The sequence below is a fragment of the Chionomys nivalis genome, chromosome 7, assembly GCF_950005125.1.
Source record: "Chionomys nivalis chromosome 7, mChiNiv1.1, whole genome shotgun sequence".
NCBI classification, from domain to species: Eukaryota; Metazoa; Chordata; class Mammalia; order Rodentia; family Cricetidae; genus Chionomys; species Chionomys nivalis.
The window spans coordinates 32,816,946-32,838,039 of record NC_080092.1 but is presented as its reverse complement, the minus strand read 5'-3'; the positions used below and the strand labels follow the sequence as shown (position 1 = coordinate 32,838,039).

At 49.0% G+C, this 21,094-nt stretch overlaps 1 protein-coding gene across 1 annotated transcript in view; it reads right to left on the bottom strand.

Annotated features, from left to right (window-relative positions):
- Adamts2 (ADAM metallopeptidase with thrombospondin type 1 motif 2) overlaps nt 1-21,094 on the bottom strand; it is a 198,748-nt gene that overhangs the window by 63,773 nt on the left and 113,881 nt on the right. The window contains exon 4 of the mRNA XM_057774650.1: nt 383-585. Coding sequence (XP_057630633.1) covers nt 383-585 — 203 coding nt within the window. The remainder of the gene's footprint in view (nt 1-382; nt 586-21,094) is intronic.

The following is a 21,094-nucleotide window of genomic DNA, read 5'->3' as shown; positions in this document are numbered from 1 at the left end:
CCACAATCAGGAAGCAGAGAGGGATAGATGCTCGGCAGAGCTCAGCTGGTCACACCACCCACAATCAGGAAGCAGAGAGATGGATGCTGCAGCTCGGCTCCTTCTCTCCACTTACCAGGGGGAGGTACTGCCCATAATGGTGGAGTCTTCCCCCCTTAATAATCAAGATAATCTCCCACAGGCATCCTGAGACCCACTTCCCAGGTGACGTCTTCCAGCCCAGTGTGTCACGTCCTACTCTCTAATGGGCCCACCCAGAGACCGCCCCCCCCCCAGCCACTGCCTAATCCCCACCCAAGCCTGATTTCCCTGCCTACTCAAGTCCTGCCTCCCAGAGACCGGTTCCACTCCTAGTCCCTCACACCCCCCAGCCTTGACTCACAATGTTCATGAGTGTCAGCAGGTACTTCTGCACGTGCTCCGTCCCGTGGAACTGGACCACTGAGTCATCCACGCCCAGCAGGACCTCGATGTTGTAGTCGTCGTCAGTGGCGTGCCTGCGCACCCTCCTCCGGGAGCTGGTGATGTGCTCCTCCAGGACGCCCAGGGCTCGGCTGAGGCTCTCCAGGCTGCCCCGGGAGGCTCCTGGAAGGAAAGGACACCTTCTTTGGTAGCAGCCCAGCACCCCCTCCCCAGGGGCATCACAGAAAGATAGAACCCATCTGGGTACAACTCGGTCACCAGCCAGGCTTACGGGTGGCATCCGAGTGACTACTGCGTCATTTAAAACTTCTAGCTCTCCTTCCTGAACTAGCTCCCGATCTTTCAAGGAACTGACCAGTCTGATATGCATATCCTGGGTCAGGCATTGAGGTCCTGACCCACCCCACCGGGAGAACTCTGCCCCCATCCCCAGTGCTGATGGGATTGCTCAGGGACCCATATACGTCCCTCTAATCACACCTCCCACAGTGTGTCTTGGGAGAGAATCGATGGACTGCCCCCAGATGGCCAGGACCTGGCTATGCACTGGTTATGCTGAGAAGTAGGGTCCGAGGGTGAGGGTCTGCACCAACAGGACCAGAGCCTGGGATGCCATGCCCACTGACCCTCCAGCTATGCTGTCTGCCTTGATTTGCCTCTGGTTCACACTGGCAAGACCAAACATCGGAGGGTAGGCACTCCTGAAGATGCAAGACAGCTTGGCTTATGGTTCTGTTCCTACCCCACTCTCTTCACCCAGGAAACGACTTCACTCAGTCACACAGTGGGTACCTTTAGTCTCTGTTTTACAGATGCGGAACATTTATGTGGCAGACAACCAGACAGATGCTTCATGCCCTCAAGTTTACCTTTAACACTACAATCTGATAATAACACACACACACACACACACACTTTCTCTACATATAACATATGTATATAAACCTGCAGGTACAAACACATATATGTTCAAACACAAACATGAACATCTATAGTACATAGCCTTATGTTCATAAATGCATGCGATGCACCCATGCACACATGCACGAACAGCCGATCCTGCCTAGGGCTACTCTAGGCATGGGGAATGGGTCAATCCTGCAGGAAGGGCTCCATGCACAGCTAAGTGCTGCTCTGCTCAGCTGCCTGGAGATGATTCAGGGCCATCCTGATGCTTCCAGAGGAGCCGCCTGGGACTTAAACCTGACACAAGGCTTGAGGGATTGCGGCTCTATTTTCATGCATTTATTTCTTTGCATTTTCAGCGAGCAGGGACAGCTCACCTTCAGAGCCACCTTGGGAAGCGAAGATGGTAATTTCCACAGAAAAAGTCCTTCCCTGGGGAAGGAGTTAGACACCACCTTCTGTCTTGCTCAGGGTCACACATAGGCAGCCCCAGGGGACTAGCAGACTGAAGAGGTACTCCTTGGGGCCACAAGGTATTATTTTAAAAAGTACCTAATTTGGTTGACAGCATTTAAAACTTGGAAGATTTCACGTTAAAAACCACCAGGAACACCCAGTTTCTCTTGAGAAACTAAGAGATGGGGCCATCCCTGGGTCACCTAGGTGTACTGAGAGAAGGCACACAGGGACCCAGGTCACCAGGGAAGCCACCTGCCAGCCTGATGACTTCTCCAAGGCAGCTGTGCTGCCAACCTGGCACAGCTGTTCAGCCAAACCATGTGCTCCAGGCCCATCCGAAGCAAGGCGGCTTGATAATGATGCTTTGGAGATGCCAATTTCAGCTCAGAAATGATAATGACCATTGCTGACATTCTTATCATGATGATTTTTGTGGGGAGGGGTCCCCCGTTTTCTCTCCTGCTGCTGTGATAAAAGACTAACCAAAACCAACTTGGTCAGGGAAGGGTTCATTTGGCTTAAAGGTTTTAGGCTCTCATCAGAAATCAAGATAGGAACCTGGAGGAAGGACCATGGAGGATCTCTGCTTATTGGCTTGCTTCCTTACACAGCCTAGGAGAGGGCTAGGATTTCCTCTATCAACTAGCTGTCAAGGAAATGCGCTACAGACACGCCCATAGGCCAAACTGATAGAGATAATCCACAATTGTGATTCTCTCTTCCCAGGGTAAGATGAGGACAACCAGGGTTAGCTATCAGCAGGACTGACTTCTTGGACATTATCTTTTAGAACACCTTCTCCACAACCCAGCCCTTGGTAGAGAGGTCCCAAAGCCCAGGATCAGAGAGCTGGGTCAGCCACTCCAAGCAGTCCAGTTCCTTGAAACCCACTTCAGGTCTGCTCCAGCTCCTCAGGACGTAACAGGTGCACCAAGGCAGTGGGGTCGGCCACCCTCAGCCCTTAGACTAGATAAACCTTGGCCTGGCTGCCCTCCTGCTCTTCTGTGTCCCTATGGCAGTCATCATCCAGGCAGATATTCTACCTCATCAATCATGAAGACACCCCCATTTTCCTCACAGTGGTTATGACCTTAACACTGGCTAAACTCTGGTCCTGACATGCCTGTCTTTCCCAGGGAGCTCTGACCAATAACAAGCTCCCAAAAGGTCCTGGACTAACTTGTCAGTGATCCCTCTGACAGCAGCCCTGGCCTTCAGGGCCTACCCAGACATTGTGGATTGCCAGCATGACCTAAAGGCCTTCATTCCACTCGGTCCTTGGCCCATTGCTCACATGACGATATATCCCATCCGTCAGTACTAGTGTATGCTGGGCAATGAACTGTCAATGCTGTCCTCCTGCTGAGACAGGAAGACACTGCTGCCTCCAGTTTATCTTTTCTCTGTGGCAGCTCCCTCTCCCAGCAACACATGTACACACAAGCGCAAACACACACAAGGAGAAACCACTGGTCCCCCAAGGCGGTGGGGGTGGGGCTGACAGATGCTAGAGAGAGAACAGGTGACCCAGCACCCATGGCCTGGTTAGCTGACTCTCCCCTTGCCTGGATGTCTATCACAGGAGCTTAACTTTTAAAAACAAGTAAACAAAAGATAGTTGGTTCCTGGCATTCCCTTGCTTGGGGACCCTTCCAGATGGCATCTGGACCTCTCTTTGCTTTGACAAGGATGACACAGCAGAAACCATATCTAAGAGCCCTGGTCTGAGAGTTTCTAGAAGGCAAAGGAAAGATGTTGAGTGTAGACCAACAGGCTGGGAGAGGATGGGGGAACCAGAGAACCTACCCTGGGAAGACTGGGGCAGCTGCCAACCTCACCTACATGAGCTTTGTATAGCAAAGGGTGCTGAGTTCTTGGGCCAACGACTGCACCTTCGAGCATCCTCAGGGTGGCCTCTAGGACAAGGACTTGTGCACAACCCTTCACAGGGATGAAATGCACTCAGCTCTCACAAAAAGAGGAGCTCCTGGCTGTACTTACCCTCCTCTGGCTTGTACCTGCAAGGTCTCAGAGTGCAAGCATGGTCCCCAACACAAGAGTTATTGAGGTGCCAGATTCCTAAGAGGTGGGGCCTAGAGGAAGCAATTATGTCACAGGGGATCCGGACTCATTAAAGAGCCAATACCATCACATGGTAGTGGGCCAGGGCTCTTGGGACTAGGTTACTCCCCTGGGGGACTTGTTGCTATGGAAGAGGGCACCTGACCCCCATCTTGGCTTCTTTTCTTCCTCTGGAATATACTTCTACCACATCTTGCCACTTGATATATTGTGACACAGCCAGGGAATGCTTCTGCCAGGATTCCAACACCATGTTGTCGGAACTTTTCATTCCCCAGAATGGTGATCAAAATAAACATCTTTTCTTAATAAATACCCCAGTGTCAGGTATTTTGTGATAGTAGCCCCAGAATGGATTAAGACAATCAACAAGGAGCAGTAAAAGAGCAGAAAGACTGAGTCCATCAGGTCACATGGCCAGAGAGGAGGAGCTGGGACCTGAAACAAGGCCTAGATCTAGTATGATTTTTTTTCCTTAAAGAGTAGTGATTCTGAATCTGGGCATGCAGATCAGTTGGTAGAATGCCTCCCTAGCTGTGTTTGCACCCCAATATTGCATCAATTAGTCATGGTGGTACACACTTATACTCCTAGCACTCAGGAGGATAGGAGTTCAAAGTCATTCTTGGTTACAGAGGGTGCTCGAAGCCAGCATGGAATACATGGAACACTGTCTATAGCAACAACAACAAAAAGAAAAATGATTATTATTTTAGGAATAGTGTGACCCTGCAATCAAAATATATGTCACAGTAAAATGTGGGTTTGCTCCCCAATATTGTTTTTTCTTCTTTTTTTTTTTAAATTGAATTTTCAGACAGGATCTTACTCTGTATCCCAGGCTGTTCTAGAATGTATTCTGTAGACCCAGATGTTTTTGTACTTCTATCTCTGCCTCCTGTGTGATAGGATTGCAGGCATGTACCACCATGCCCAACTTTTCCAATATTAGCAACATGGCCTGGAGGAAACCCCATGCTCCACCAGTACAAGGGCTAGTTTAGGGGAACCAAAATTGGTAGAAAAAAGCACCTGGACTCTAGTCTGTAAAGTCAGAGTGAGGTAGGGCTGGTGCCAGCCCTCTAGTGCAAGGACGCCTGAGGGTTTGCAGAGCCCCATGCAAGTCTATGCCAGTGCCTTTTCTGGGCTGGCCTCTTCACTTTTCTGCTCCTGCTCTATGTTAGCTCATGATCACACCCTGGAGGAGCCCCAAACCACCCATAGGGGAAGAGAAGGGAAAGGAAGGGAAGGGAAGGGAAGGGAAGGGAAGGGAAGGGAAGGGAAGGGAAGGAAAGGGAAGGGAAGGTGGTCTAAAGTCTTGCTGCCTGCCTCTCACTGGGCTCAGAGCTTGTGGAAGAGGGGCTGTGTTTGATCTCTACTCTCAATGAAGTGTGGCTCTTAATTGGCTCCTAGGCTCACATGGTCAAGGCTCAGGCTCAAGCCTGTGTCACTGTTGGGAGATGGTGGGAACTTCAAGAGACTTGGCCTAGTAAAAGAAAGTTAGGTTAGCTGAAATGCACCCTGGATAGGGCTATTGGAATTCCAGTCCCTTCCTGACTCTCTTTGCTTCTTGGTGGCCATGAGATGGGAAGCCACCTCCTCCATTCCATGATGTGAGCTACCCTAGTAGCAATAGGGACAAGTGACCATGGCCCCAAATCACCGAAACACTGTGACCCCGAATCCTTTCCTTCTTCTGGGTTTTTTCTCTCTGGTTTTTGTCAAACTTAATGTAAAGCCTACTGGCACAATCCCCGTATGTTACCTCCATAGCCCTCACTAAACACTGGGGACAATGTAGGTAAGTCAGGGAGGGGCTTATAACATAGAGAAGCACACTGGTCCCTGACAGGGAAGACTATACCATCTGCTCCCCCTGGAATGATCCTCCCTATTTCTCCCATCCACCAGGTTCCAGCTGAAATGTCACCTCTTCAAGGAACCTTTACTCAGACTCTCCTCCTCCAGCTCCACCCCCAGACAACACCTTCCTTCCCATAGGAGTGACAATCACGGGCACTTCTAAAGTTTTTGTGGATTTGCTCTGGCATCCCCTGCTTCTTTGTCCTTGTATAGAGACCCCCAGAAGACAGTGTCCATGGATTTTGAGGCCTCAGCTTCCCTAGTGCCCCAGAGGGATCCTGAGGGCTAGGAGGGTTTGGAGTCCTGGCAGAGAGATGTAGTGGGAACCCAGGACCCAGCAGAAGGGCGACTGATGCACGTCGGGCCAGGAAGAGGACATTGGTGCGTGGGAGCCGGAGGGAACTGTGTTGACAGGTAGAGCCAGTTATAAATTACTTACATGAGGGAAAACCAAGAGAAGAGGGGGCAAGACAGATGGAAACAAATGGGGTGAAGAAATTAAACGTGAATCGTGTAATTGGCAACGAAAACAAGTGAGGTGTCTTAATGTTGTTCCTGAGTTAAAACCAAATCTGGAGTATTCAAGGGGATGGGCTGCTGAGGCAAACAGGGTCTGAAGAAGCTGTGAGGAGGAACCTGGTGCTCTCACCCACGCATCAAATGGATGCAAGGAGAGGCCAAGGCCAGGTAGGCGTGAGCAGTCACACACTCACTCTAGAACACAGCATCTGAGTTAGAGAAAACACTAGGGATAGACATAAAGGATTTGATCTTATACAACAACCCAGTGTTCAAACCACCAAAATAAAACACACCCTTTTCACACATATATGGAAGACATTGAGACACTAAGAAAACCAAAAAATTGTGCCTGTAATGATTAATGTTGAAACAAAAATTGAGAAATACTGTAATAGGGAAGGTCTTAAAACTTTTAGTTCTGGGGCTGGATGGCTCTGAGGTTAAGAACACTGACTGTTCTTCCAGAAGGCCAGGGTTCAATTCCCGGTACCCATGTGGTGGCTCACAACCATCTGTAATGAGATCTGGTGCCCTCTTCTGGCATAGAGTTGTACAAGCAGATAGAGCACTTACGTACATAAAATAAACAAATCTTAAACACACCTTAAGTTCTAATAAGCATAGACTAAATAGAAGGTATAAACCCAACAGCTTCAGTAGAGAACTGAGTAAAGAGAGAACTAGAATAGGCTGAAAACGCGGCCAAAGGAAAGTCTAGATGCTTCCACAGAAAGTCCTTCCCAACCCCCAAGGAACAGACACATCTAATCTTACAGGAAGGGAGAGCACAGTGATCAATAACTCACTTGTCCAGAACAACCACCAGCTAGAAAATTGGGTTAGGGGAGGGAAACCTGTTAACTAACGCACACAGCCATCATAATACTGAGGAACAAAAGAATAATCAAAGTACAAAGACAAGCAAAAGGTAAAACAATCTAACAGTCCAAAGTTAAAGAAAAAAAAGAGTTTATAATAAGTGGAGAGAAAAATGACACAATGTTGGATTGGATATTAGTCCCTTCCCAATGAATCTGCAAGTGTAACACAATTGTAAAAGAATCATGAAACTCTAGCAAATTGCAGAATTTACTTAGAAGACATGTGTGAGAAAGACTAATGAAAAGAAACGCCTTCAAATTAAGATTATATTCTATAAAATCACATTCACTATAATAAAGCAAGTTAATATTATGAAATGTTCTGAATAAAATGTCCAAGGGCACACCCAGACTTCTTGGTAAAAATAAAGACTTGAACATAAACGGCCCATTTAAATCCTTTCTGGATTCCGTCTTTCTGGAAAGTGTCATTCAGGAACTTTTATTTTTAAAGTTCCAAAGCTATAAGCCCAGGGTGAGCAGAAGAGAAGCAATATCAGAACAGTCATCGGCTGGGAAGCAGGAGAGCTTTGCGTGGTAATAAATTTGATATATTCTAGTTGAGCCCCAAGCCGGTATGGTGAAGAGTCAGAGTTCTTCTCGTCTCTGCTACAGTTCCCCAAAGCATGGAAATTGATGCATCAAGTACCATCCAGGGGTGGGGTGGGGAGCAGATGAGTTGAAGGGCAGTGCCAATCCCTGCCCCCATGCCCCTCTGTTGGACTGGCATTGGTCTGGAGTATTCTTTCAAAAAGTATAAGAGATCTCTGGGATGCAAGGACTTGGTGTGGCTAAGGATGAGGGTACCATTCTAGAAACTGGTGGGTTCAGTGAAGGCCCCCTTGTCTGTTCTTTCCCAAAATGCTGGTGGCCAGATATTCACCATTCCAGACAGAGACTGGGCGAGTACTCTGAGGAGCCAAGGAGCAAAAGAAGCCCACCTACAAACACCAGCATTTCCGGTCATCATAGTTATCATGTTTAGTGTCTACCTTTACAAATGAGCAGCCAGCCAAGGGCCACAATATCTCTGGTGTCTGACACTGCAGATAAAGACCAAGAAGCAACAAAGCAAAGCAAAGGAAAACAAAATGCACGGTAAGAGGAAAGGGGAGTGAGATCACCGACCTTTCACCTGCCTCTCTCTGACATCATCCTGACCCCCCATATGGCTCCCCATGAACCAAGTTGATAGACACACTCTGACCTTATAGTTATTCAAAGAGCACAGTTCTCCCTGCCCCGCCCCTAGCAGCTATGAGCACATCTAGTCCCCCTGGCCCAGGCCAAGGACAATATTTAATTATAAGTTTACTTTTATCTATTGCCTTCCTGCTGTGTGACTCTTGGCCAGCATAGGTCATGTGATGGAGTTTGTCTACCCACCTCCAAAATCTGTAAAAGTCAGAAACACACTTTGTCCTCTGGAATTGAAGGGGAAGACTTCTGGGACCTCCATGCTCCACATGGCAGTGACTTTTACTAATGAAGCTCCTTTTGGGGAATGAAAAGGGACTGTTTTCTCCCTCCAGGGTCCTGTCGCTATCTCTCTGAATGCTCTCCCACTGCAGCTCCTCATGGCTCTATCAGTCTTGAGCCCAAAGCTCTCCCAGTGAAGCCCATCTAAAGAGTGATTTCATGCCAGATTCTTTCTACAAACCTGCAGCAACTTCCAACAGAGGGAAGACATGGACTCTGCGGGGAAGTGGGAACAGAAAGCTTGAGCTAGCATCCTGTGGATGTTGAGAGGAGATGCTACATACTTAAAACAAGAACGGGGAGAACATTAAAGTGAGCTCCCGGAAACTTAAAAAAAAAAAGAAATAAGTGATAAACTCAGTGAAAGGATTGGAAAATGAAGTTGTGGGCTTTCCTACAAAGTGAACCAGTAAGTCAATCTGAAAAATTATAATAGATTGAGAAGCTTTGCTCATTTGAAGACCACCTGGATAACAGAAGTTTCACAGAGAGCATGGAAAACCAGAAAAGAGGGACTCCCCTCTTTGGAGGGTGTTCCCAGGTGGAAAAGGATTCATCTAGTGCCCAACAGAGGTGAATAAAACACATCAAAAAATGATTATGAAATTTTAGCAGACAGGAGAGCCTGGAAGCTCCCATACAGAACTAGCAGGAATAAGCAGGTGACAGAAGTCTATATAAGTGATGAATTTAGTGCTCAGCTATGTTCATAGTAGCATTGTTTGTCATAGCCAGAACCTGGAAACAACCTAAATGCCCCTCAACCAAAGAATGAATAAGGAAAATATGGTATATTTACACAATGGAGCACTATACAGCAGAAAAAAATGACGTCTTGAAATTTGCAGGAAAATGGATGGAGCTAGAAAACTTCATATTGAGTGAGGTAACCCAGACACAGAAAGACAATTATCACATATATTCACTCATACGTGGTTTAAAACAAAGAAAACCAGCTTACAAATCACAATCCCAGAGAACCTAGACAACAATGAGGACCCTAAGAGAGACATACATGGATCTAATCTACATGGGAAGTAGAAAAAGACAAGATCTCCTGAGTAAATAGGGAGCATGGGAACCATGGGAGAGGATTGAAGGGGAGGGGAGAGGAAGGGAGGAGAGTAGAGAAAATGTGTAGCTCAATAAAAGCAATAAAAAGGGGATGGATTCAGAATTGTTAATATGTCACAGAAGCAGTATTAGAAAAAGGCAAACAGAAGAAAGAAAGAAAGAAAGAGAGAGAGAGAGAGAGAGAGAGAGAAAAGAAAGAAAGAAAGAAAGAAAGAAAGAAAGAAAGAAAGAAAGAAAGAAAGAAAGAAAGAAAACATCCTGATGGAAAATGAACTGAACTGCAGTCTCACCCCAAATTCTTGATGAACTATGGCACTGGAGAAGTTTCCAGACATGCAAGTTTTCAGAACATTTACCTGCTGATTACTACTTCTGAAAAAGCTACTGAGAGGGTCCATCCAAACAAAAGGCATGCCCAAGAAAAACATAAGATACAAAACTCAGGAAACGGGAGACTCAACACAGAAACGGCAAGTGATGATGAGAAGTGAGCCACAGTTGGCATGCCTCAGATGTTGAAGACAGCTGACCATCCCGCCCCAGGGGAACCCCAAAGATAGACTATTACCGCCAAGACCCCCACTTCCACAGAGCTGTCTCCTTGAAGGGACTAAGAGGCAGAGAAAGAAAGCGGAGCCCATACCAGTGCCATGCCCTTGGGGTGTCAAAGCTATGAGCTACATAAATCCTGTTGTTTATAAGGTTAGCTGCCTCCAGCATTTTGTTGTAGTTGTAAGGCGAAATGGACTAATACAGCCTGGTAAGATCAGAATGATGTCACGGAAGTGCTAGAAGAAAATCAGCTAAACCCTTTTCTAGAGTTCAGCAGGCTCTTGTCTGCTCCCCTTCTTCATGACCGCATGCTTGAGAGACATTGCTGGTGTCTCAAATCTCTGCTGGCCCAGCAAGGTGAGCGGCTGAAAACACAGCTCACTAAGGCGCTTTGCATACAGAGGAACCACACCGCGCTGCTGGCCCAAGGCATCAACCATGTGCATTAGAACAGATTTCTCTGTTCCTTAGGACTCAGGAGGAACAGAGACCACTACGCTGCTCAGAAAAAGGAGAGGGAGGCTCACCATTGTGCAGGTGAGAGGGCAACCTCAGGTGTTGGTCCGTGTTGCAGGTGGCATTGGCTGCTGCTTACCCCAGGCTGACCCATCAGCTCCTGGGGAGTCTCCCATTTCTGCTGTCCACCTCCCTGTAGGAACAGTGAGCTTGTAGGTGCACACTCTACCGTGCCTGGCTTTTTATGTGAGTCTCGGGACTAGAACTCAGGCTCTCATGCTTACAGGTAAGCACTTTCTCAACTGAGACATCTCCCCAGCCCGACCCAGCTCTGCCTGCTGATGGTTCAGGCTTTGCAGGGGCTTAAGGTCAGGCCTTAAATCCTGGGCAGTGTCAGCGTCACGGAACGTACACGGAGGCGCCAGGCCAGGCGAGGTCATCTGCAGGAAGGTCAGTCCTCCGGTTGTTGACTTTGAAGACATAATCACTCTATGACTGCAGATTCCCCCGAAGATGGTCATTAAGATAAAATATGTTTACCTAGGTGCATAATCAGGGCACGGCGAGAGGCCCTGCTTGGCAGCAGGCAGGCTCTTAGGAGGCTCTGGAAGCCGAGAGCGGGCTCAACCCCACGGGGGCCATCAGCACAGAGTCCCACTGGTGAGTTTTATTAAAAGGAGCTCATTACGGTTATTTCAGCCCAGTCTTCATAACGTTATTACCAAACCGGAATTAATTTCTGCAGCTCCAACAGCTGCAGCTCATTCCATGTCATCTTTACGATTCGAGGTGGCACGGGAAAGCTGGAAGGGGTACCGGTTCTTGAGGACAGCTTCAGCTGCACAATTCAGGGGCTGGGACTGGAGCCCTCTGCACTTCCATGGTATGGGAACCTGAGGGTTCCAGGGCCACTCCGCCTTCCAAGGCTTCTTCAGGGACAAAAAAGAGGCTCCCTGCCTATGGTAAGGTCCTTAGGTAATGTTCTCCGGGAGTACTGGATGCTCCTTGGTGGGGACCATGGAGCATCCAGGCTTCCCTTTGTGCTGTTGCCTTCACCGAGCTGCAGGGGCGGGGGTAGCACACTGAGCTCTACTGTATTAGATGTTCATTCTTGACTTTTGTTTTGATCAATAACTGTCTCCCTCTCCAAGCCTTAAATGCTTCTGGAAAGCCAAATCCAACTTAGCTTTATTCTGAAGCCCCCAGCCAGGGCAGTGAGCTCCAAGCACACTGCTGGTGCGTATGAGAAGCCGCCATGATGGTGACTCCAGGGTAACTGGGCGGCTTCTTCTTCCCGAGAAGCAGAGCTGAGACGCTGTGTTGGTTGGTTTTAACCATCAACCTGACACAGTCTAGAGTCACCTGGGAACTCGGTGAGGGACTGTCTAGATCAGGTTAGCCTGTAGGCATTTCCGTGGGGACTTATTCTTGACTGATAGGAAGACCTGTCTACTGTGGGTGGCCCCATTCCCCAGGCAGGGAGCCCTGTACTGTATGAGAGTGGAGAAAGTGGGCTGAGCATTAGCGCATTAGCTCATCGCTCTCTGCTCTTGGCTGTAGACATGACCAGCTGCTTCAGGGTCCGGCTGCTGTGACTCCTCTGTCATGATGGACCTGGGCTTGTGAGCCAAATAAGCCCTTTCTCCCTTAAATTGCTGTTTTTTTGGTGTTGTATCACGGTGACAAGCAATGAAAGTAAGACGGTGACAGACAGGCGCGGAGGCTGGGCTGTGGTCTGGGTACAGCCAGGCTCATGTGGTGGAAACGGTTATCTGAGAGTTGATAGGACTTTAACCCCTATGGGCGGTGTTTGATGACTGGGATCATGGCCCTTACAAGAGACAATGTCACTAACAGAGACGTAGTTCCCATGAGAATACATTATGCAGAAAAAGCTAGCCATGGCCCTGCCTGAATCCCTGGCGACCCCTCTGCCAGTGTTCTCCTTTGTGAGCTCTTGAATCTGAGGGAGGCCACACAGACAGGGCCACCACAGAGAAAAGCTTTGAGACGAACAAACTTTCTTTATAGAGTAACGAGTCTCAGGCATTTGTTAGAGTCACAGAAAATGGACCCAAGCAGCTGGTGGCACAGCCAACACGGCTCACGACTCTCCAGCTCTCCAGTCCTTTGAATCAATTCAATTGGCTTTCCGCCTCTTGCAAACACAAGAGTCCCAGCCGTGACCCTCACACAGACACCATCATGTGCCCTGACCTCAGCTTGACGCCCCAGATAGTTTGACCAAAGCTCCCTCAGAGTACGGAAACCTGAGGTGTGACAGTCTCCTCAGCCTAAGACATCACCTCTTGTTTTCTCAAGAAGCCCAGTGTGGGGTGAGGAGAAAACCTGCTAAGTATTTAACGTCTGGAGCCCAAGTAAGTGGGCCACCACCCCCCAAAATACATGCCCTGGAGACATAGTGCTACAACGTCCCTGTAGAAGTGAGTGTGCAGGCCACTGTGCTGGAGGCCCTGTTCTCACATGGTCTCTCGAGTTTTATTTGCAGCAGGGATGGGTGGCCTATTGTCCCCAGACCTCACCTGAGGTGTGGGAACACCCCTGTCCTATTCTATCACCAAGCACATCTGGATTGGGCAGGACCCTCTTGTCCCCACCTGTTCTCCTGGTACCATCCTCCAGGAGGCCTCTGTACCCCACCCTTCAGCAACCAGATTCCTGGGGCCTCCGAGGGCTAGGGAAGCTAGGAGGTGAGAGGCCAGTAAAGCACTGTCCCTTCTAAAGGTGCGTGCAGGGGACCAGCCTTGGCCTTGAGGACGCTGAGCTTTCTCTCTGTGGGACAGAACCCCCTGGGGAGGGAACTGGGCCCGAGTTTCCTATTCAGCACCTCCCCAGCACAAAGTAGCCAGATGGCAGGAGCCAATGGAGAGGCTGGCAGATGACTGAATGAAAATATTTGCCGTGAACTTCAGAACAAAACACAGACACCCACGGGCCCCCTTAGAGTTTCCCTGGGATCTCATTTCGAATGTGGGGGAAGCAAGAAACTGGTAAGTGGGGTGCTCATGACCAATGTTGAAGAGCCCTGAATGATCAGAGCCCCAGTCTGCAACCTGTGGAAGCTGGAAGTGTGTCTCAGGGTAGATGATCCCTGTGCCCAACCCACATCAGGAGCCCCTGATGTGGACATCTGGTGGCTTTCTGGATACTGTCCCACAAGGCCCCGAGACACCTCACACTTCACGTGTCCTGATACCCTGAGGATTGACTGCCTCACCCACCCCCCTCTGTACCTCCATCGAACCACACAATTCAGGGCATGACACCCTTGCCTACCCAGCCCTACTCCAGGACCTGCCTCTCTTCGGTCCACAAAGCTGGCTCCCTTCTCCTACTGGAGTCTCTGAAACCTTGCCCATTCCAGCCCCAGTTTCTCTGCCATGGCCCTGAGCTGGGTCCCTGGCAGGAGTTAACTCTAAACCCATTTGCGGACTTTTCAAATCCAAGTCCTCCCTCCCCGCCGACCTTTGTTCCTCTGACCCCATGTCACTCAGGACTGCTCCTGTATGTCTTTTGGCAGAAGCTTAGGGTCAATATACGCAGGAGGACTCAAGTGCCAGACTGTAAACTGTCTCAGTAGCTTGCCACTGATTCCCCGCCCCCAGGCTAGGATGGGCTGTTTATCACATCCCTGCCCGTCTCATGCCCTCCTGGTCCTGCCCAGAGTTTAGGCAAACAGAGGAACTGGCTGACGTGGCTCTTTCTGGTTGCTGCTAGGAGTTTACAGGGTGGTACTACAGGGTGGGTGCTAATTCCACAAACCTCAGCCAAAGCATAGCATTAACCCTCCTTCCCCCGGGGGATGACCACGAAGGCGACGCAGGAAGCACGAACAAAAGGCACATCCTATGTTGGGCACACAGAGTGCAGGTCTGACGTGGTTTATTCCTTCCAAAGCTCACATTGGAGACCCTAAGAGGTGGGGCCCAGGGGCCTCCTCAGTGGAATTAGGTTTCCAGCTCATGAATGGATTCATCCACACTCGTCACACGTGGATTCATAAAGTGAGGTTGCTCCAAAAGCCACGGTGGCTTGGTCTCTCAAAGATTCCCCTGTATCTGGCCATGTGATGCTCTGCCCCAGTTGGGCACTTTGCCAACAAAAAGACCATTGCCAGCTGTGTTCCGCAACCTGGGAGCAGACTGTTATTAGTACCAGAGAACAGCAAGACAGGGGGCTTTACAAGAGTTCTGTGAAAACCGATGCTCATGTGTTTGCTGTCCATAGCAGCCCTGTAGGGTGTGAATAGGACTTCTGTCGGACAGATGTAGAAACAAGCCTAGCAGATACCACAGGGGCCCAGCAGTGCAGAGTGTGCCTGTCTGCCTCCAGGAGCAGCCTGGGGTACTGCCCTCAGAGACTGGCAGGCCACTGGAGGCAGCAACTGCTTTTAGGCCCAGTGGACAACAGGCAGATGCAGGCATCAGCACCCTGGCTTTGCTTGGGACATTGTCTCAGAGCCCACCTGCAGTGATCCAGTGCCACAAAGAGTCAGTCACCTGGTTTTTAGCCATAGTAAAAAAATCAAGATTGGCACCTCAGCACAGGCTAGGGAAGCAGGGACATGCTTTTGTGATTAGCCGTGAGTAGCTGTGTCACTCACCCCTCGGACAGGCCTCACAACTGCCTTCTTGGTATCTGGATCACTGGAATTCATTCATTCATTCATTCATTCATTCATTTATAGGCAGTTTATATCATGTAGTTCAGGACAGCCTCAAACTTTCTTTTTTCTTTTTTTTTTTTTCTTTTTTTTTATTTTTCGAGACAGGGTTTCTCCGTAGCTTTTGGTTCCCGTCCTGGAACTAGCTCTTGTAGACCAGGCTGGCCTCGAACTCACAGAGATCCGCCTGCCTCTGCCTCCCGAGTGCTGGGATTAAAGGCATGCGCCACCACTGCCGGGCAGTCTCAAACTTTCTATAGAGCTGAGGATGATCTAGAGTTTTTGAACTTTCTGCCCCTGCCACCAGAGTGCTGACATTGTAACCCTGTGTTACCACACTTAGTTCATGCTGTGCTGGGGAGTGAACTCAGGACCTGGTGCATGTTAGGCAAGCACTTTACCAACCGAGCACGTAGTGTGTGTGTGTGTGTGTGTGTGTGTGTGTGTGTGTGTGTGTGTGTGTGTGTACAAACACTGGGGAATGAAACAGAGAAATTCCAAAGGTCTCACAGTTGGTAGGGTCAGCTGTTGACTGTTCTTCCCACCCCGCTCTATCCCTGACCTGCTCAAAGAAAGATTTAATAGTGTTCCCATCCTCTCTGCCATGCTGAGGACATAGGAGGATCATCTCTGCCAATTGAAAACACCCTCTTGATTGACATCCCAGGAGACACAAGTACCTCCTGGAATGATGCGGGATGGGTGGCAGAGTGCCCAGCAGCCAGGCTCCTTGGGTCTTCCCCAGGAGCCTCACATGGAAACCACAGGTAGTTTGCCCTCCTCCTGGTCCCTCTTTACATCCTGATCAGCCCAAGACACTAAGGGGGTAGCATTCTTCCCCCTTTCCCAGAAACTGTCAGGCACCAGCAGCCTTCCCTCAAACCATGTCTTTTCTGGTACTGCAGCAAACCCACGTGAGGCCAAGGCTTTCCTTTCTGTCCTGGCCTCTCCCATCTTCCATGGGCAGCAGGCATCTGAACCTGGCTTTGAGCATCTTCCCCAGGGCCTGCCTCTCCCACAGGTGAGTTTCTAGTGCAGACTGGGCTGCCAGCAATAGAGGCCCCTGAGGTATATCTTGAGCCCTTCTTCCCATCACTCAGTCCCACAAATGATGAGTTTTCCTTTTTGGACTTCTGTGTGAATTTGGTAGCTAAGGACCTGAGGGCCTTTCCACACCCTGGTGGTTCCCACCAGTCCTTCTCTCAAACTGTTTCCTATCTGAGAAAGGAAACACCTAACCTACGGTGGAGGAGGAGAGCAGGGGCTCCCCCACTCCCACCAACCCCGGACGAACTACCGTGTTTCTGGGTGCACCGAGCCTACTCTCAGCCCACAGTGTTGACCAGGCTTAATTTGATACCCCTGTTTAGGGAAGGAAGGAAATCAGAAATTGGAGACAGAGCTGAGTGGTGAGAATCTGATCCACAGGGCAGCCTGGAAGGGCTTTTCCTAAGGAGGAGGAAAAGGGAGGTACGGGAGTGGGGGTGGGGGCACTGCCCTGAGGATCAGAGCAGTCTTCCTCTGGCTGAAGATGGCCAGGCTCCGTTTTTCAGGGTCTTGCCATCCGGACATCCCAAGTCTGCAGAGGGCAGACACTGTTAGGTGAGTCTCTCAAAATTATGGTTTAAGAAGGCTTGGGTTGGAAGTACTCTACAACACATGGGCACAGGAGAACACTTCCTACGTATAACCCCAGCAGCACAAACACTAAGGACATCATTGAATAAATGGGACCTCCTGAGACTGAGAAGCTTCTGTAAAGCAAAGGACACTGTCACTAAGACAGAAAGGCAACCCACTGACTGGGAGAAGATCTTCACCAACCCCGCAACTGACAAAGGTCTGATATCCAAAATATATAAAGAACTCAAGAAATTAGACCGTAAAAGGTTAATCAATCCAATTATAAAATGGGGCACTGAGCTGAACAGAGACTTTTCAACAGAAGAAGTTCAAATGGCCAAAAGACACTTAAGATCGTGCTCAACTTCCTTAGCAATCAGGGAAATGCAAATCAAGACAACATTAAGATACCATCTTACCCCTGTCAGAATGGCTAAAATCAAAAACACCAATGATAGCCTCTGCAGGAGAGGTTGTGGAGAAAGGGGCACTCTCATCCATTGCTGGTGGGAATGCAAACTTGTGCAACCACTTTGGAAAGCAGTGTGGCAGTTTCTCAGGAAAGTCGGGTTCAACCTACCTCTCGACCCAGCAATACCACTCTTGGGAATATACCCAAGAGATGCCCAAACATACAACAAAAGTATATGCTCAACTATGTTCATAGCAGCATTGTTTGTAATAGCCAGAACCTGGAAACAACCTAGATGTCCTTCAATGGAAGAATGGATGAAGAAAGTATGGAATATATACATATTAGAGTACTACTCAGCAGTAAAAAACAATGACTTCTTGAATTTTGCATACAAATGGACAGAAATAGAAAACACGATCCTGAGTGAGGTAAGCCAGACCCAAAAAGAGGAACATGGGATGTACTCACTCATATTTGGTTTCTAGCCATAAATAAAGGACATTGAGACTATAATTCGTGATTCTAGAGAAGCTAAATAAGAAGGTGAACCCAAAGAAAAACATATAAGCATCCTCCTGAATATTAACCTTCATCAGGCGATGAAAGAAGACAGAGACAGAGACCAACATTGGAGCACTGGACTGAAGTCCCACGATCCAAAGGAGGAGCAGAAGGAGAGTGAGCACGAGCAAGGAACTCAGGACCGTGAGGGGTGCACCCACACACTGAGGCAAAGGGGATGTTCTATCGGGAACTCACCAAGGCCAGCTGGCCGGGGTCTGAAAAAGCATGGGACAAAACCGGTCTCGCTGAACATAACGGACAATGAAGACTACTGAGAACTGAAGAACAATGGCAATGGGTTCTTGATCCTATTGCACGTAATGGCTTTGTGGGAGCCCAGGTAGTTTGGATGCTCACCTTAATAGACCTGGATGGAGGTGGGTGGTCCTTGGACCTCCCACAGGGCAGAGAAACCTGCTCGCTCTTTGGGCTGAGGAGGGAGGAAGACTAGATTGGGGGAGGGGGAGGGAATGGGAGGTGGTGGCGGGGAAGAGGCAGAAATCTTTAATAATTAAATAAATTAATTAATAAAAAAAAAAGAAGGCTTGGGTTTTCTTTTCCTGTTTAAAAGCTGATGTGGCCATGTCAGGCAGCAGGAGGCTGGCTTTCTGGGAGATGGAGCAGGTGAGTAAATGGGTCCTGCATGGGAAGCACCGTTCTCAAGGCAGGGCACCTACCGTAATGTTCACTGGAGCACAGAGGGCACTAAGACCTGAAGGCGCTCAGCATCACTCCGCACTTCCTACCCTCATCCGCCCCAGGGCCCAAGACTTAGGCACCACTGCTGTGCGGGGACCCTTTTCCTTCCCGGACTAGATTCATGTTTGGGGCAGATCCTATCTACCTGCTTCAGGCCTGAGTCAAGTCACCAGGGTGTTCCCAAACCTACAATTTTATTTGCTCACTCCTGAAGTATTTCTGCAACTATTCCACTATTAGGAGGTGTGGCTTTGTCGGAGGAAGTGTGCCACTGTGGGGGTGGGCTTTGAGATTGCCTATACTTGGAATACCACCCAGTGAGTCAGTCGAATTCCTGTTGCCTGCAAGATGTAGGACTCACTATGTCTGTCTGCATGCCACCACGCTCCCCGCCATGATGATAATGGACCGAACCCCCTGAAACTATAAGCAAGGCCCCTCCTCCTGCCCCATTAAATGCTTCCTTTGTTAAGTGTTGTCATGGGCATGGTGTCTCTTTATAGCAATAAAAACCTTAACTAAGACATTTCATTGCAGGCCCTGTGCAGGACCACTTCATCAACGTCCATGGGGGTCATGTGACCACCACACATCCCCCCACGCTCACGTGCAATTGCCATGCTGATGTCCACACACACTTTTACACACCCACTCACAAAGGATCACTCATACCCCCACATCCACACAAACATGACGCAACTCTACTCACATATATACCCGCATCCAAACATGCATTCGCGACATGCTGTCACACACAGGCACACAATGACACACTCAGCTTGGCCTGCACACGGATACACTTGCTTATGTACATCCACATACTCTAACATATAGAATCACCCTCCCTCACAAACAAGCCCACACATGCCCACACACACACATGCCCCTGAGGCGAATTCCTGGAGGAACTTAGCAACTTCTGACCCCTCTTCAGCTCCCCAGGCAGCTCCATGGAGCTTCATGAAAATAAAGAAACTGGGGACAATGACCTGTCTGCTCAATGGAAAACTATCATTATTGTTACGCCATGTCTGAGCAAGCAGAGGCTGGACAGGGTGGGAAGATGCTGTGGGAACAGAAGCAGCTTCTGGTGTCCGTCTCTCTTGAAGTCACCCACATCAAAAGGAGGCGTGTGTGTCTCTTCCCCAATCACTGCTTACAGGGAAGGTGGCCATGAGGCTTAGCAACACAGGTGGATTCAGTAAGGCTCGCTGTGGCTCTAAGGTGGATGCCTGTTATCACTGACCTATTCCTTCCTTGTGAGAGTGGTTACCATGGCTCCCAACACATCGACAGCCCACAGGTGCCACATGCTTCTCACCCCAGACCCCAAGCCAAATGCAATCCTCATTCAGGTCCCCCAGACCCTTGGGGTCCCTGCCCATCCAGCTGCATGGACTATGTTTGTAGCCAAAGAGAGTGTACTTCTAGAAGTCTCTCTCTCTCTGAGCCAGACACACTGTTTACATGCTGAGCTTACCCTCTGGATTTCCAGGAAGAATCTCACTCTCTTCCCTTCCCCAAAATATGCGATCCTCCCTCTTGGCTTATCTTTTATTTTTCTGTTCCTGAAAAATATTTTGCTCCCATAGGAAAAGTCATGTGGGGGCATGGTCTCCGGGCAGGGCCATGCATATGTGGGCCAGAGCAGGCTGCCTGCAGCCAAGGGGGACAGCAGTGACTGGCAGGGAGCCACCCCTGTTTCTAGACCTTCTTTTTGTATAAGGAAGTTGAAAATCTAGATTTGTCCTGGTGTCTCTGATTCTTTATCTTTTTAAATTATTATTATTTTCTGAGACATGGTCCTATGTAGTCCTATGTAGTCCTGGACTAGCCTTGAATTCCTGTATAGTCAAGGTTGGAACTTCAGAACTTCTGAAACTCTTGCCCCTACCTCTCAACTGTTGGGATTACAGACTTCAGTCACCACACCTACCAATGACTCTGATTTTTTATTTATTTGGTTTTTTGAAACAGGGTTTCTCTATATAGGACCGTGACTGTCCTGGAACTTGCTCTGTAGACCAGGGTGGCCTTAAACTCAGAGATCCACCTGCTTCTGCCTCCTGAGTGCTGGGATTAAACGTGTGTACCACCATTTCCTGGCTCTGAATTTTTTTAAAATTTATTTTGCTGAGGAGTGTGTGTGTGTGTGTGTGTGCGTGCGTGCATGTGCATGTGTGTGCGTGCATGTGCGTGTGTGTGTACAGGTGCACTTGCCCACGACAGATATCTTCCTTTATTGTTCTTCACCTTATATTTTGGGGCAGGGTCTCTCACTGAACCGGGAGTTCTCATTTAGGTAGGTTGGTGTGGTGTCCAATGAGCCCTAAGGATCTTCCTGTCTGTCACTCACCCCAATCCCAGTGTGGGGTTTCAGGCAGGAGCCACTGTGTCTAGCTTTTATGTGGA